Source organism: Momordica charantia, assembly GCF_013281855.1.
Source record: "Momordica charantia cultivar OHB3-1 chromosome 9 unlocalized genomic scaffold, Mcharantia_2.0 BLBB01000009.1, whole genome shotgun sequence".
In the NCBI taxonomy this organism is placed as follows: Eukaryota; Viridiplantae; Streptophyta; class Magnoliopsida; order Cucurbitales; family Cucurbitaceae; genus Momordica; species Momordica charantia.
In genome coordinates this window covers 4,903,994-4,916,642 of record NW_028275167.1, presented here as the reverse complement: position 1 = coordinate 4,916,642, position 12,649 = coordinate 4,903,994, and the positions used below count along the sequence as shown (strand labels likewise).

The following is a 12,649-nucleotide window of genomic DNA, read 5'->3' as shown; positions in this document are numbered from 1 at the left end:
TCACATTTGATGCACGAAAAACCCTAATAAATCATGAAACAAGGTTTATTAAGTTCAGCAAACTGTGTCTCTCATGTCTTATTTGCAGAAATTGTTGCAAAACATAAACATGTCATGTCAAATCCAAGAGCAAAATGAAGAGGTTTTCAAAAAATGATAAACAAGCTGGTGAAATGTGTTCTACATGATCATCATAGAGTGTAATCGAATCTATGCTTCGTCAACAACGACACCGATCTCACCCTTCTCGAGTAGATCGTAGAAAGCTCTCACTTTCCTCTGCTCATTCCATTGATGCATTTTCCAAAAGCTACCAGCAAAAAGAGCAAGACCCATTCCTGTCAATATCTCCTTGACGACACTCGGTCCTTTTAGCGTGACGTGAGCCACCCTACCAGCAGTCATTTGCTTCTCTAGTTTGAAAACAGAGAAAAATCTGCCGGAGAGATAGAAACCAAGCAATTATAAGAACAAGTAGACCTAACCACACAACATTTTGTACTTTCTTCCATAATATTTACTACCAATACACCATCAAAACACAACATTGTTCTCAACTATTTGCAAGTAAAAGGACAAGTTCAAGATGAAGACTTTCATCCTTAGAAACGAAGCTAAGGAAATTGAGATTCAATGATTTTGGTCCCTATGGGACATGACGAACGAGCGACAATCGAGAACTTTGACAATGGCTGGCCATCTTGTTTACAAACTTCTGTTACCATCTTTATTGCTATTATTATTCTTGTTGTGATAATACTAGTCTTGCCTCTCCTCGCTGTTATGGATTGAATTTCTTGTCCTCCCCTTTCTCTGCTGTATGCCCTCTTTTCCAGTAATATATGCGTTTTTATGCTATTAAGAATAAAAACCTAGAGTAGGGGTCGGCTCACCAATAGAGCGATTATTATCTATAACAAATCAAATCATCCGGAGAAAACGTCTCTTTGGGGAAGTGAGCATATCAGAACCCAAGAAATTCATTCAAACTAAACAACACACCTTCGAAATTTCTCAAATCTGGGCCCCTACAGAATTTGGGAAGAGGAAGACGAAGAAAATGGAAATTAGGTTTTGGCAAGAAACGGGAAACTAAAACAGAAAACCAGTCCCCCTGCGGTCCTCCACAAATCAATTGCAGATCCAAAAAATCCAAGTCGGGAAGAACATAAATCTTCATTCCAACAAATAAGAGATTTCCTTAACGCATTCATTCATTCATTCATTCATCAGCATCCGCAAAATCAGATGGAAATTAAACCATGGAATCACACGCCAAACATCAAAAACAAGAATCAATCAGACGAATAGATCCAGAAGAGAATTAGGGTTTTTACCAGACGAGATCCAAGCGATTGGGTGGCGCCGGATTATAGAAACTGTTCGAGGTCTTCGGCTCGCTGCCTAGGCTTTTTAGGAGCGGAAAAAAAGGCTGTCTTTGATTTGCGTTTTGCAAATAGGGAGAGTGGGGTCCACCGAGAACTCGTCGAGCTTTTTTTGCCGCTGTTTATTTAAAAATATGATTATGAAAAATTAGACTAAATTAATATAAATTTTATTTCTAAAAACTTGGGAAGTAATAAATAAAAAAACAACCAAAGCAAGCATAATTCAACGATAATTAATATATATCTCCAATCAACATGTTGCGAATTAGCTCACGATTTTTAAAAAATATCTAATTGATCGATAAATTTTTACAAGTTTCAAATATATCATTAAATTTTCGAACAATATCATATAGAAATTTGAGATCTGTTATCCTTAAGGAGTGGTATCAAAGCCATGTCGATAAAATCATTGGATGCACTACAAATAAGTAGTGAGTATCGAAATATGTAGTTGCCCTATAGGAGAGACAGACAGTGTGTAGAGTTTTTTGACAAAATATTAGAAGAGAAATTCTTACATCGGAAAGGAGGGGCCTATAGCTAGGGATGTTTAGTTTTCCCGCGAGGATAGGACCTGCAGAGACTTGTCCTAAATGGGGTGAGGAATCCCGTTTAGGTTCCCCACATGGGGGACATTTTTTTCCCATTACCTAACAGGGATGGGAAATGTGTTCCCGTTCCCCGCCCCATCACACTTTTTCTAATATATATACATACTTAAAAAATCATATTATTCTTTCCATATATAGATATACTAATAAAAACATTATTCTATGCACTTAAAAAATCATATTATTCGATATACTAATAAAAATTCTATTCTTCTCCATTCACTCATATATATATATATATATATATATATACACACACACACATGTGAAATGATTAAACTAGGTAAATAAAGTTTTATCACGAGAAACTAAGTAATTAATAAGAAATTTTTTTTTCTTTTTAATTATTTAACTGAGAAATAGTTTTAAAAATTAAAAAAATAGATGGAGAAAAACTCTCCATGGAGAACTCGATGCCCACAAATTCCCCATGGGGAATTCCCACTCCCATCCCCATGAGATTTCGTAGGGATGTGGAATTAAATGGTAGACGGGGACGGGAAAGCTTTCCCCGTCCCCTGATCTCGTGCCCCTTGAGCATTCCTATCTATAGCTTTGAATTTTATTCATCCCAAATTGTTTGAGTGGTATAAAACTTTGAAGAGTGTTTTGTGTGATTGTAGTAATTTTTTATATTGTGGATTTTCTTTTCTCGTGGGTGTTTAGAGTTTTCCACTCGTGTTTCTTTAATTTCATCGTCTTTTTTAATTTATCATTTATTTTCTGTTTATTCTTGTAGTATAAATAAGAAATCTTTTCCTATCATGATGTACTCTGAGAACCGGACTTTGACTTGGATTCTTGAACTTTCGATTTTATTTTGATAGATCTTAACCTATGAGATTTTTTTTAGAAACTAAATATATATTACCCTCTAAATTGTGATCTATAAATATCTTATTTTGTAGGTCTCTAAATTTTAAACACTAAGAACCTACGAGGTAAAACATTAAAAAAAAAAAATTCAAACATTTAAAAAAAAGATTGTTAGACACAACTTTAAAAGATTAAATGTGTAAGTAATAAGAAATATAATGACACATTCCTTACAAATTTAAACAAAAAAGATGAAACAGTTTCTAATGATTTACTGAATAACTATTCAATAAATCAATAACATGTAACAAAACATTACCCCAAACCACTAAGTGTCACATTTTATTGAATAGAAGCATTATTTCTTTCCTTCTTTTTTTCTTTCCCCCTTCCCATGGACACCTATTTATGTAAATATAAAAAGTTAATACAAGAAATAGCTGACACAAACACAATTACAAAGTTCATAATATCCCTAAATACAAAATGTAAACTTGAGGAAGCCATTACACCAAACCTTTTTTTTCTTTTCTTTTTGATAGAACAAATTAGGACACGACAGATTGAACCAAATTGGACCAATTACCGCCATTAAATTAAGCTCATGTTTTCCCAAACTCTTATTTGATTGTATTCTTCCTTAAAACTTTGTGTTGATAATAACCCTAAAGAAACTGCCAAGCTGAAACAGAGAGAATTGGAGTTTCCTTCCAACCAACTATTAGACATTTCCCATTCTTCTCCAAACTGCAAGAATTTCCATAAGCAAATCCCTCAGCCACCAACTTAGCTTGGCTCAAACATGACTCACTGAACTCCATTTCTTCCATTCTAAACCTTGCAAAGAATGCCCTCCACACCTCGATCTTCACGCCCCTCTCAACCCGATCGCTGCCTTCCAACGCAACGACGTTTTCAATCCCTTCACCACAAAACACTTCGATCTTTCTTCTGCTGTCTTCATCTTCTACAATGCAAGTTTCCAAGCAGTCGAAGTATGAGCCAGTGAAGAACAACGATTCGATGAATCGATTCACAAACGAGGATAAGTTATAATTGGCTTCAACCTCGGAGACTACCATTATTGATGGCTTGAGGTTTCGGATTACTCTCATCAGATTTTCCAAACGAGTAGGCCTTGAGATCATGGTTCTTAATGCTAAAGGGGAGTAAATTGCCACCATTTCATCTTCTTCTACTTCAAAGAGTTCTTCTTTTATCTCCATCATATCTGATACCAAAATTGGTTTGAATGAGAAGGGTATGTTTAGAGACTCGGCAACATTTTCCAACCATTTGCCTACCTTCTCTATTAAGTGAAATTTTTCTGATACAACAGCTGTGATCTTAAGAAGCTTAATGGGCAGCTCCTTCAAATCCACAAGTGATTGCATGAAAGCTGCCCAATGAACTCCACTTCTGATTTCGAGATCTATCAAATGGACTTTGCTGATCGGTTTTACATGTTCAAATATAGCTTGCACAGCAGTCAGCTGCATCACTTGCTGAAAAGGAAGCTTCATGCATCCTCTAAGTGCTTCAAGGGTCATCTCCCAATCTTCTTTGGGCTCTTTCATTGCTGCCCTTCCAGTTTCTCTTTCGATTCTTCTCCTAAGCGCTTTGGCAAAGTAGAAAACGAGCCGCTGGACTGCGTTCCCAACAGGGGATGCAGTCCATTCGCAGCGCTGCAGCAGCCTGCTCGCTCGGTCGTATTGCTGGTAGCCTACTTTCTCAGCTGCAGCAAAGAGGACGTGGGCTAGTTCAACGTCTTTAATCTCGTCCTCCGACAGACCGGAGAGAGCAAAATCACAGGGATGCATCGGCATGTAAAAGTCATCATGCCCCTCAGGAAAGAAATGAACGTATCTTGCTCCAGCTACCCTCAATATCTCTTCAGTTGACAACTTTTTGTTTTCCTCACTTGCTTCAATGCCTCTATTGCCAAGTTTTGTCCCCTTCATCCTCCTCTTGAATTTGGCACCATAACTATTTAGCAGCTGCAAAGATTCTAAACATGGATTTGAGACTTGTTTACTGGGGTTGAAACTGATAGAATCTGCAGCCAAGTTTTCCGAGATCTTCGACTTCTCTGGGATTGACTCTGAGATGGTAATATTGTTATTGAACAGTAATTCGTCGAAAATCAGATCATCTGAGTAGGGCTGTTGATAATTTGTCTGATCTCCAATCTTGGGAACGTTCTGTTGGTAAAAGCCAGATTGATCCGCTGATAGAAAGTTGAAATCTCCAAACTCCTCCATTCTAAATGGACAGTCATCTGCTTTGCCTCTGAGCTCAGATTCCGGCTTCTCGTAGCAGCCATTAAAAGGGAAGAAAGCTTCTCCCTGTGAGCCATTGAAATCAAATGGTGTGAAGGAAAAGAAACCATCAGCCATTAAAGAGCAAAAGAAGGAAGCTGAATAGCTGATGAATAAACCTATGCTCAGTGTCACAGCAGAGATTTCTCTAAACAAGACAACTAAAAATCTGCTATAAATCTGTCTTTTGTTCTGGGTTAATTAACAAGATTCCGATATTTCCAAACAAGTCTTAAGGAAAAGGCCAAAATGGTGAGTTTATAAATCAGAGTTTATAAAGAAGTTGGTGAGTTTGAATTGGGCACAACCAATGAACTCAACTCTAGAACCTTTCTTCTTGTCATTTTCCAACAAGACGACCAAATAAATGTTGAAATTTAAGCCATCAAAGAAGACAAAGAACAGACATGTCTTTTTGTTGGCTCTTTTCTTTTTCAGGACGAATACAAAAATTCATAGAAATACATTAATATTATAATCTCTCTGTATTGGAAACCACGATCACCATCTTCTATAGTTGCAGAGAAATTTCATACGAAAGCAAAAATTGGAATACGGTTGACCGCAATAATCATACCAGAATAAACATCAATGAAATATTTGAAAATTTCGGTAAAATTTATCTTTCTGTAATTGCAAATGGAGAGAAATTTACCCAGAAAAGTAAAGGACTCATAGACGGAAGTAAATAATTACATAAATGCTTAATTTCAGACGACTTCGATCCGCATGGATTGGCAAAATTGGGAAGAATTTTCCTCCTTCCTCTTGCGAAGCAAAAACTCGCGAAACCAAACAACGCTTCTCAAAATCTTAACAAATCCGGTTGCGACGATGAGGTAGTAGAGGGCCCAACCGGCGAAATCCGCCATGGTTGGATGCGTAAGAAGCTCCATCATGCTCTCTGCAACAATCGCCGGAGATTCAGCTTCATCTCTCAACCTCCACCACCACAAAGCCCCAAAGCTCACCGCCATGGCCACTCTTCCCCACCAATTCTCCTCCACCGGCGCGCCGAAAATGGTGTCGTCCACCACCGGCTTCACCGCCGATTTCGACCAATGAATCATGGCCGTATGCAGCCCTAGGAAGAACATCCCCCGGCACCACAAACTCCTCCGTAACCCTAAGCTCTCAGCGTCGATTGCAACCGCCACTCCCTCGCCGATTCCCAAGGCCACACCGACCTGTAACGCACACAGAACGAGCCACGCCGCGCTCAGACCGCACGACTTCGCTAGAACAACCGATCTACCAAGCAAGCTGTCGAGAAGAGCGGCAATGGCGATAACGGAAATGAGAGCTAGAAGAATAACTCGGCCTGCGGAAGCGAGAGAAGAGAGAGGAGTAGAAAGAGGAAGAAAAGCGTGGAGATACAGAGAACGATCGAGCCTGCAAAAGAGAAGGAACGAAAGTGGAAGCGAGAGGGAGAGGAGAGTGAGCGTGAGGAGATGAAAGAGGTTCTTGAAATTCTGCAGCCATTTTTGGAACGCCATGGCCATGGAGCTAGAATTTGCAGAAGGAAAATGGGGGAATTGAGAATGTAAATAGGAGAGAAAGAAACGAAGAAGAAGAAGATGAACGTTGAGTGGCGGCCACGTCCGGAGTTTCGAATTGGCTGGCAAATGCCAATTCCGTATAAGATAATTTAATTATATATTACTATATAACATAACAGACGCTCATATTCCTATTTAATTAATTAATCGATGAATTATTTGAGTTTTTTTCCCCTTGAAGATAATTACATATATAATTCAAATCGAAGTGAAATTCAAATGTAAGATAAACATGTCGATAAAAGTAAAAATTTGTTTTGTGGCATTTTTGGAAAAATATAAGTGAAATTTCTTTTTTTTAGTTCAATGGTTGTTGGTTATTAGGTGGGATCATACCCTCGAATTTAATTAGGGATGACGATAAGTGTTTATCAACTAAATTATACCTGGATTGGCTTAATTATCGAGAATTTAAATCTAATTTTAATCTATATCTATTCAGCAAGAAAAGAGAAGGATTTGTGGTATATAACTAACAACAGCATCTACCAAAACATAGTTCAATATATAGGTAATAGGTAAATGCGTTACATAAAAAAGGAAACAAAAAACGTTGATATGCGATTTTTGTTTTAGGTGAAATTAAACAAAAAAAATCGTGTGGGTTTAGGCTTAAAGGTAGACAATGTCATATTATCGTACAATTATAGAGAGCGGTAAAGAAATTTTTAGTATTTTTCCTAAAATCACTTAATTATGGAATACTAAGGAAATTTAAAAAATTGTTTTTAACTCATTATAAATATTTGGAAGATTGAACCACTGACATTTGGGATGATACACTACAAGAAATAAGGTTTTTCCCGACGCTTCAAAACGTCGGGAAATTTTTTTCCCTACGAAATTTTTGCGTCGACAAAAAAGTCGGGAAAAACTACTTTTCCTAACGGAACACAAAAATTCAGGAAAAGTCAACTTTTTCCAACGGAATACAAAACGTTGGGAAATGTTAGTTTTCTCGACTGTATGAAAAATGTTGGGAAAAGTTGACTTTTCCTGACTATGTAGTAGGTGTGTTATTCTTTATCCACTAAGTTACGCTAAGATTGACTCGTCTGTTCGAACTTACCTTCATTTAAAAGTTTAAGAGACCAAAATAGTGTAAATAACCTTGGATTTAAATCTATAATAAATGTCAACTCGAGTATTACATTTTCAACTGGTTAAGATACCAATTTTTGATTAAAAAGTCGTAAGTTCGAATCCTCATATCCACTAGTTCCGCTAAAAAATAAAAGATGGTCACATTCCATGCCTTGACAAATTATATAGATCACTAATTTTAATATTGCATGCATGTGTGTTTTAAAATGCAATATGCAAATGTTTGGTAACATATATAATGATATTAAGGAGAAGGTCAAAGATGTCCCTCTCATCTAATTAATCGAAATTAGCCTGTCATGTGTCAGCCAATAGTCTAATTAATGATTATTTCTTAATCTTAATTCGTTTTATATAAAATTTTGGTTAGAAGTCCACTAATGATTCTCCTCCTATGTAAAATTCCCAACAAATCATGAAATCTTACGCTTCTAAAATTTAATAACAAATATTAATATTTATAGGGTTCCATCTCAAAACTAATTGAGAGGAGTAACCCATGATTATTATAAATCATTGTAAGATCTCTTTCCTTCTCAATGTGGGATCCTTAATAACAAAGACAGTGCAAATGTTGGATTGCTAATGAAAGGAATAACCTCGAGATTATGCATATATCGAATTATTAGAATAAAAAACATAAATAAAGAATGATCAACCATGAATCCAATCTTGATTTTAGCATTATACTTCAATATTGGATTAGATATCCCTCGTCTAAACACACCAGAACTCAAAACTCTATCTGTCACATAGAAAAAGTTAAAATATGTTTAGCGTATTATTAATCCAGTAAGAGTAAATAGATATCCACCTAAATAAAAATCCATACTCGATATTTTAGTTCGCCCGTCAAATTGGCCAATAATAATTATATTAATATATGGTACATAATTTATTATTAGAATATACCAGCAATAGCCTAAAACAAAATGAAATTTTGAAGAAAATCAATGTTTTTAAAAAGTAAGAACACAAGTAATTAATCTATTAGAACGTTGGACTCAACAAGCATGAGAAAGAAATCAAAATATGTACAAAAATTTGAACTTTGCGATTACAGTATGAGTTTAGGCAATAATGCTATTTGAAGGAAGTGTAATCTTGCGACATTAATTGATTTAAACTTGAGAAGATTCAACCTTACAAACTTAATTAACTTTAATGATTACTTCGGCCACAGGAGATTAAACAGGTTACAAAAAAAAAAAAAGGCAAAAAAGCTTGATAAACATTATCAATGATGCATTATTATAAACGTAATAGAATTAATATCCATAATTACATGTATAAATGTATGAAAGTGATCTGGACAATGAAGCTAATTCACGTTCAAATTCAGGTCGACAAGAGTTTTCTTCTGATAGATAGGGATGTTTGAGTAACATATCAGCAGTCCATCTTCGTTTCGAGTCACGATCAAGGCAGCTTGCAAGAAAATCTCTTCCCTCTTTGGATAGTTTTTTTAATACATCAGTCGGTAGTTCCGTCTCATTCACAAGCTTTTTTAGGAGTTGATCATAAGTTCTGCAGCTATTCCATACTGGACTTCCTGTAATCATTTCAATAAAAATGCAACCGAGAGACCAAATATCAAGCGGAGGGCTAATTTTGCCAAAAATAATAGATTCTGGCGACATGTATCTGGCAGTTCCTCTAAACCTCGGCTCGGAGTGCTCCGCCGCTTCATCCTGACCAACGACCCATCTCTTGGAAAGCCCAAAGTCAGCTATCTTCAACTTCATCTTCCCATTAGGTCGAGGGAACGCAAGAATGTTAGCTGGTTTGAGATCAGCATGGACGAAGCCTCGACGATGAATACAAGACAACCCTCTTAGTATCATTCTCAGATACTCCTTCACCTTACTCTCCGTCAACTTCTTTTGTTTTCTTATCAACTCGGCTAAGGTACCTCCACCAGCGTACTCCAATATCAAATAGTAACATACCGAAGTCATCTCGCTTCCAATACACTGAACTATTTCTGAGCATCCCCTTAAGTGTTGTAGAATATCTTTTTCCAACTCCAACGAAGAAGATCTTTCCACAGGAGCTACTTTCACAGCAACATAATCAATAGGTCCAATAGTTGATTTGGCTAAAAATACTTTGCCATAAGAACCTCGACCCAATTCCTTCACTTTAGTCCATCTCTCCATTGAAACACAAACAATGTGCTCTAGCATGCACTGCAAGAAAATGAGTCTATTGCAACGATTTTTAACCGCGACAGCACTTTTCGCAGCAATTCATAAACCGCTAGCAGAATCAATGTTACAATAGGTTCTATATATGTTTTGTCTTTGCCTTTTATCTCTTATCTGTAAATTCAAACTTAAAAAATCAGATGATGTCTTTGTATATAATACCTTCGACTGAGAAAATGGCGGCGCAGCGGCGGTTGTCTTGTGGCGGCCGGCGGCGGAGCTAGAATCCAGGGAGAGTAAAAAATAGCTCTTTTAGTTATTGGAAGCTGGAGGAGTAATTAATGAATGTATCAGAAGGAATATATATATATATGTGTGTGTGTGTCTGTGTGGATTCTGATTTCTTAATTCTAATAGGAAAATAAAACTCTTTTTTCTTTATTTGAAATTTGAACCCATCCATGATTTATCCTTTCTATTTTCAGATAATATTTTTCATTATCTTCTAGTTCAAATTCATATTTTTTCAATTTAAATATCAAATTTTGGTACTATGATTTTATTATTTATTTATAAATTTCAATCGACGTCAGGTATAAACCATCATTAAGGCCTCCAATTTCAAAAGCTTTATTTTTTTTCTCTATCTAATATGTATTAATAATATCATGTATTTATTTGTGTATAATTAATTGTGAATGTAAATTTAGAATTTAAGGTAATTAATTAAACTTAAACTTAAATTATAAATGTTCAGTCAATTTTCAGGGGTTAAATTATAAATTTAATCCTTAAACTTAATTAAATGTTATCTATTTAACTTATTTGTTATTAGAAGTTTATAATAAATCACTGAATTTTCAAAGTTGTATTTTATTTGTGTATTTTAAAATTATTTTAATAAATATCTAAATTTTCAATTTTGTATTAAGTCTGTGTCAATTATTCTAACTAAAAAGTTTGAACCTACTTATCATGTTAAATAAGTTAGATAAAAACATATATTAAATACAAAATTGAAAGTTCGATAATCTACTAAAATTGTTTTAAATCAAATGGACCAGATAAATATAATTTCAAACTATAAAGACTTATTTAAAGCTGATTTTAAAAATGATTTGGAAGAGTTTGATTTGGAATTATGCTACATTAAAAAGGATAAAATAGTGCATAAAAAAGGATAAAATAGAAATCATATTTTCAAAAATTATTAGTATAAATTTTTTTAAAAAAAGCATAATCCAAATAAATCGGAGATAGTGACAAATGAATTAAAATCGACGAGTACCAATTTCAAATAAACAAAAACAAAAAATATAAAATGCATAATAATTTAATAAAATCTTAGTTAATTATTGATTCCTATTAGAAAAATTACAAACTTCATATTCCTCATGAGAAACTGATTTCGTATTCTTCCCATAAAATTTTCACTCAGCGCCACAGAATCCGTACAATGGCGAATTGGATTCGAGTGAAGCCTTTGGGTCAGGGTTCCTATGGCGAAGTGTTCTTAGCCAAACCAACCGCTGATTCTCTCGACTATTTCGCCATCAAAGCAACTCAACTCCCACTCCACCATTGTTCTTCTTTTTCTTCCCCGTTGCGGGAGAAGTGCATTCTCGAATGTTTCATCGGATGCCCAGAAATAGTTCAGTGCTACGGAGGTGAGATCATAATCATGGAAGGAGATTCCTTCGATCTCGCTTCCTTCTTTCTGATAATGGAGTACGCTGCGGGAGGTTCTTTAGCTGACTTGATTAAAAAACGAAAGAAGTTAGCAGAGAATGAGGTGAAGGATTATCTGCGGATGATATTGAGAGGAGTAGCTTGTATTCATGATAAAGGCTTCGTGCATGCTGACCTCAAACCGGGAAACATTCTCGCATTCCCTCAACCTGATGGGAAGATGAAGTTGAAGATAACTGATTTTGGGCTGACGAGAAGATCATGCGAGGAGGAGGAAGCCTATGACGATTATTGTGTCGAGAGAAGGTTTCGAGGAACACCGATATACATGTCGCCTGAATCCGTCTACGGTCAGGTCAAAGCTCCGCTTGATATTTGGTCTGTGGGTTGCATTGCGGTTGAAATAGTTTCGGGAAAGCCGGTCTGGGATGGCTGCCCGGACCAGAAGTTGATGTTGAAGTTGGTGGATAAGATGGAAATACCGAAAATACCCGAAGAGTTTTCGGAGGAAGGGAAGGACTTTGTTGGAAGATGCTTTGATCTAGAACCCGAGAGACGATGGACGGCCGAGATGTTACTCCAACATTCATATCTTAAAGAAGAAAATAAAGATGAAATACAGATGCGATTTTTGCATGGCCATGTTAACAAGTTTAGGTCAGCAATTTAATTTAATTTGTCTTCCACCATTAATTTTACGAACAACAAACGAAATGTAAATTCGATAATTAATAAAATTTTACTAGAGTGCTCAACCAAATATTTTGTGTTCCTCAGTTGGATTGGTTTAGAAAAAAGTTCCATCTTTTCGCTAAATTATAAGTTTATTTGTCATGAAGCGTTGCTTTAAAAAGTTTTAAAGTTGAAGTTAATTAGTTTAACGATTCCATGTGATACCTAAATAGAGGATGCATCAATGAACGGAAGGTGCATTCAAACGAAAGAGTCCTAAGTCCTCTTTAACATATTTGTAAGAACTCTAGCATGATTGGTCCGGAATGTTTTCACACTATT

The 12,649-nt window shown here is 35.7% G+C and overlaps 5 protein-coding genes across 6 annotated transcripts; 1 reads left to right on the top strand and 4 right to left on the bottom strand.

Moving 5' to 3' along the window:
* Positions 1-27: 27 nt before the first annotated feature.
* Positions 28-1,497, bottom strand: LOC111015881 (cytochrome C oxidase subunit). The gene is made up of 2 exons (XM_022291060.2): positions 1,338-1,497; positions 28-436 (listed from the first exon to the last, which is right to left on the bottom strand). Exon 2 carries the CDS (start codon positions 403-405, stop codon positions 211-213), a length of 195 nt encoding a protein of 64 aa, XP_022146752.1. The 5' UTR covers positions 406-436; positions 1,338-1,497; the 3' UTR covers positions 28-210.
* Positions 1,498-3,273: 1,776 nt separating this feature from the next.
* On the bottom strand, positions 3,274-5,923 carry LOC111014683 (DELLA protein RGL2-like). 2 transcript variants are annotated; one of them, XM_088116849.1, is made up of 2 exons: positions 5,792-5,923; positions 3,274-5,163 (listed from the first exon to the last, which is right to left on the bottom strand). In XM_088116849.1, exons 1-2 carry the CDS (start codon positions 5,810-5,812, stop codon positions 3,484-3,486), a joined length of 1,701 nt encoding a protein of 566 aa, XP_087972975.1. In that variant the 5' UTR covers positions 5,813-5,923; the 3' UTR covers positions 3,274-3,483. The 2 variants fall into 2 exon arrangements, with proteins under 2 accessions (XP_087972975.1, XP_022145180.1); XM_022289488.2 differs by having other exon boundaries at positions 3,274-5,849.
* Positions 5,847-6,822, bottom strand: LOC111014692 (uncharacterized). Its single transcript, XM_022289498.2, has one exon. It carries the CDS (start codon positions 6,636-6,638, stop codon positions 5,847-5,849), a length of 792 nt encoding a protein of 263 aa, XP_022145190.1. The 5' UTR covers positions 6,639-6,822.
* Positions 6,823-9,067: 2,245 nt separating this feature from the next.
* LOC111021423 (mitogen-activated protein kinase kinase kinase 20-like) lies at positions 9,068-9,958 on the bottom strand. Its single transcript, XM_022298388.1, has one exon. The coding sequence runs from the start codon at positions 9,956-9,958 to the stop codon at positions 9,068-9,070; it is 891 nt and encodes a 296-aa protein (XP_022154080.1).
* Positions 9,959-11,402: 1,444 nt separating this feature from the next.
* LOC111021457 (mitogen-activated protein kinase kinase kinase 20-like) lies at positions 11,403-12,305 on the top strand. Its single transcript, XM_022298440.1, has one exon. The coding sequence runs from the start codon at positions 11,403-11,405 to the stop codon at positions 12,303-12,305; it is 903 nt and encodes a 300-aa protein (XP_022154132.1).
* Positions 12,306-12,649: the final 344 nt, after the last annotated feature.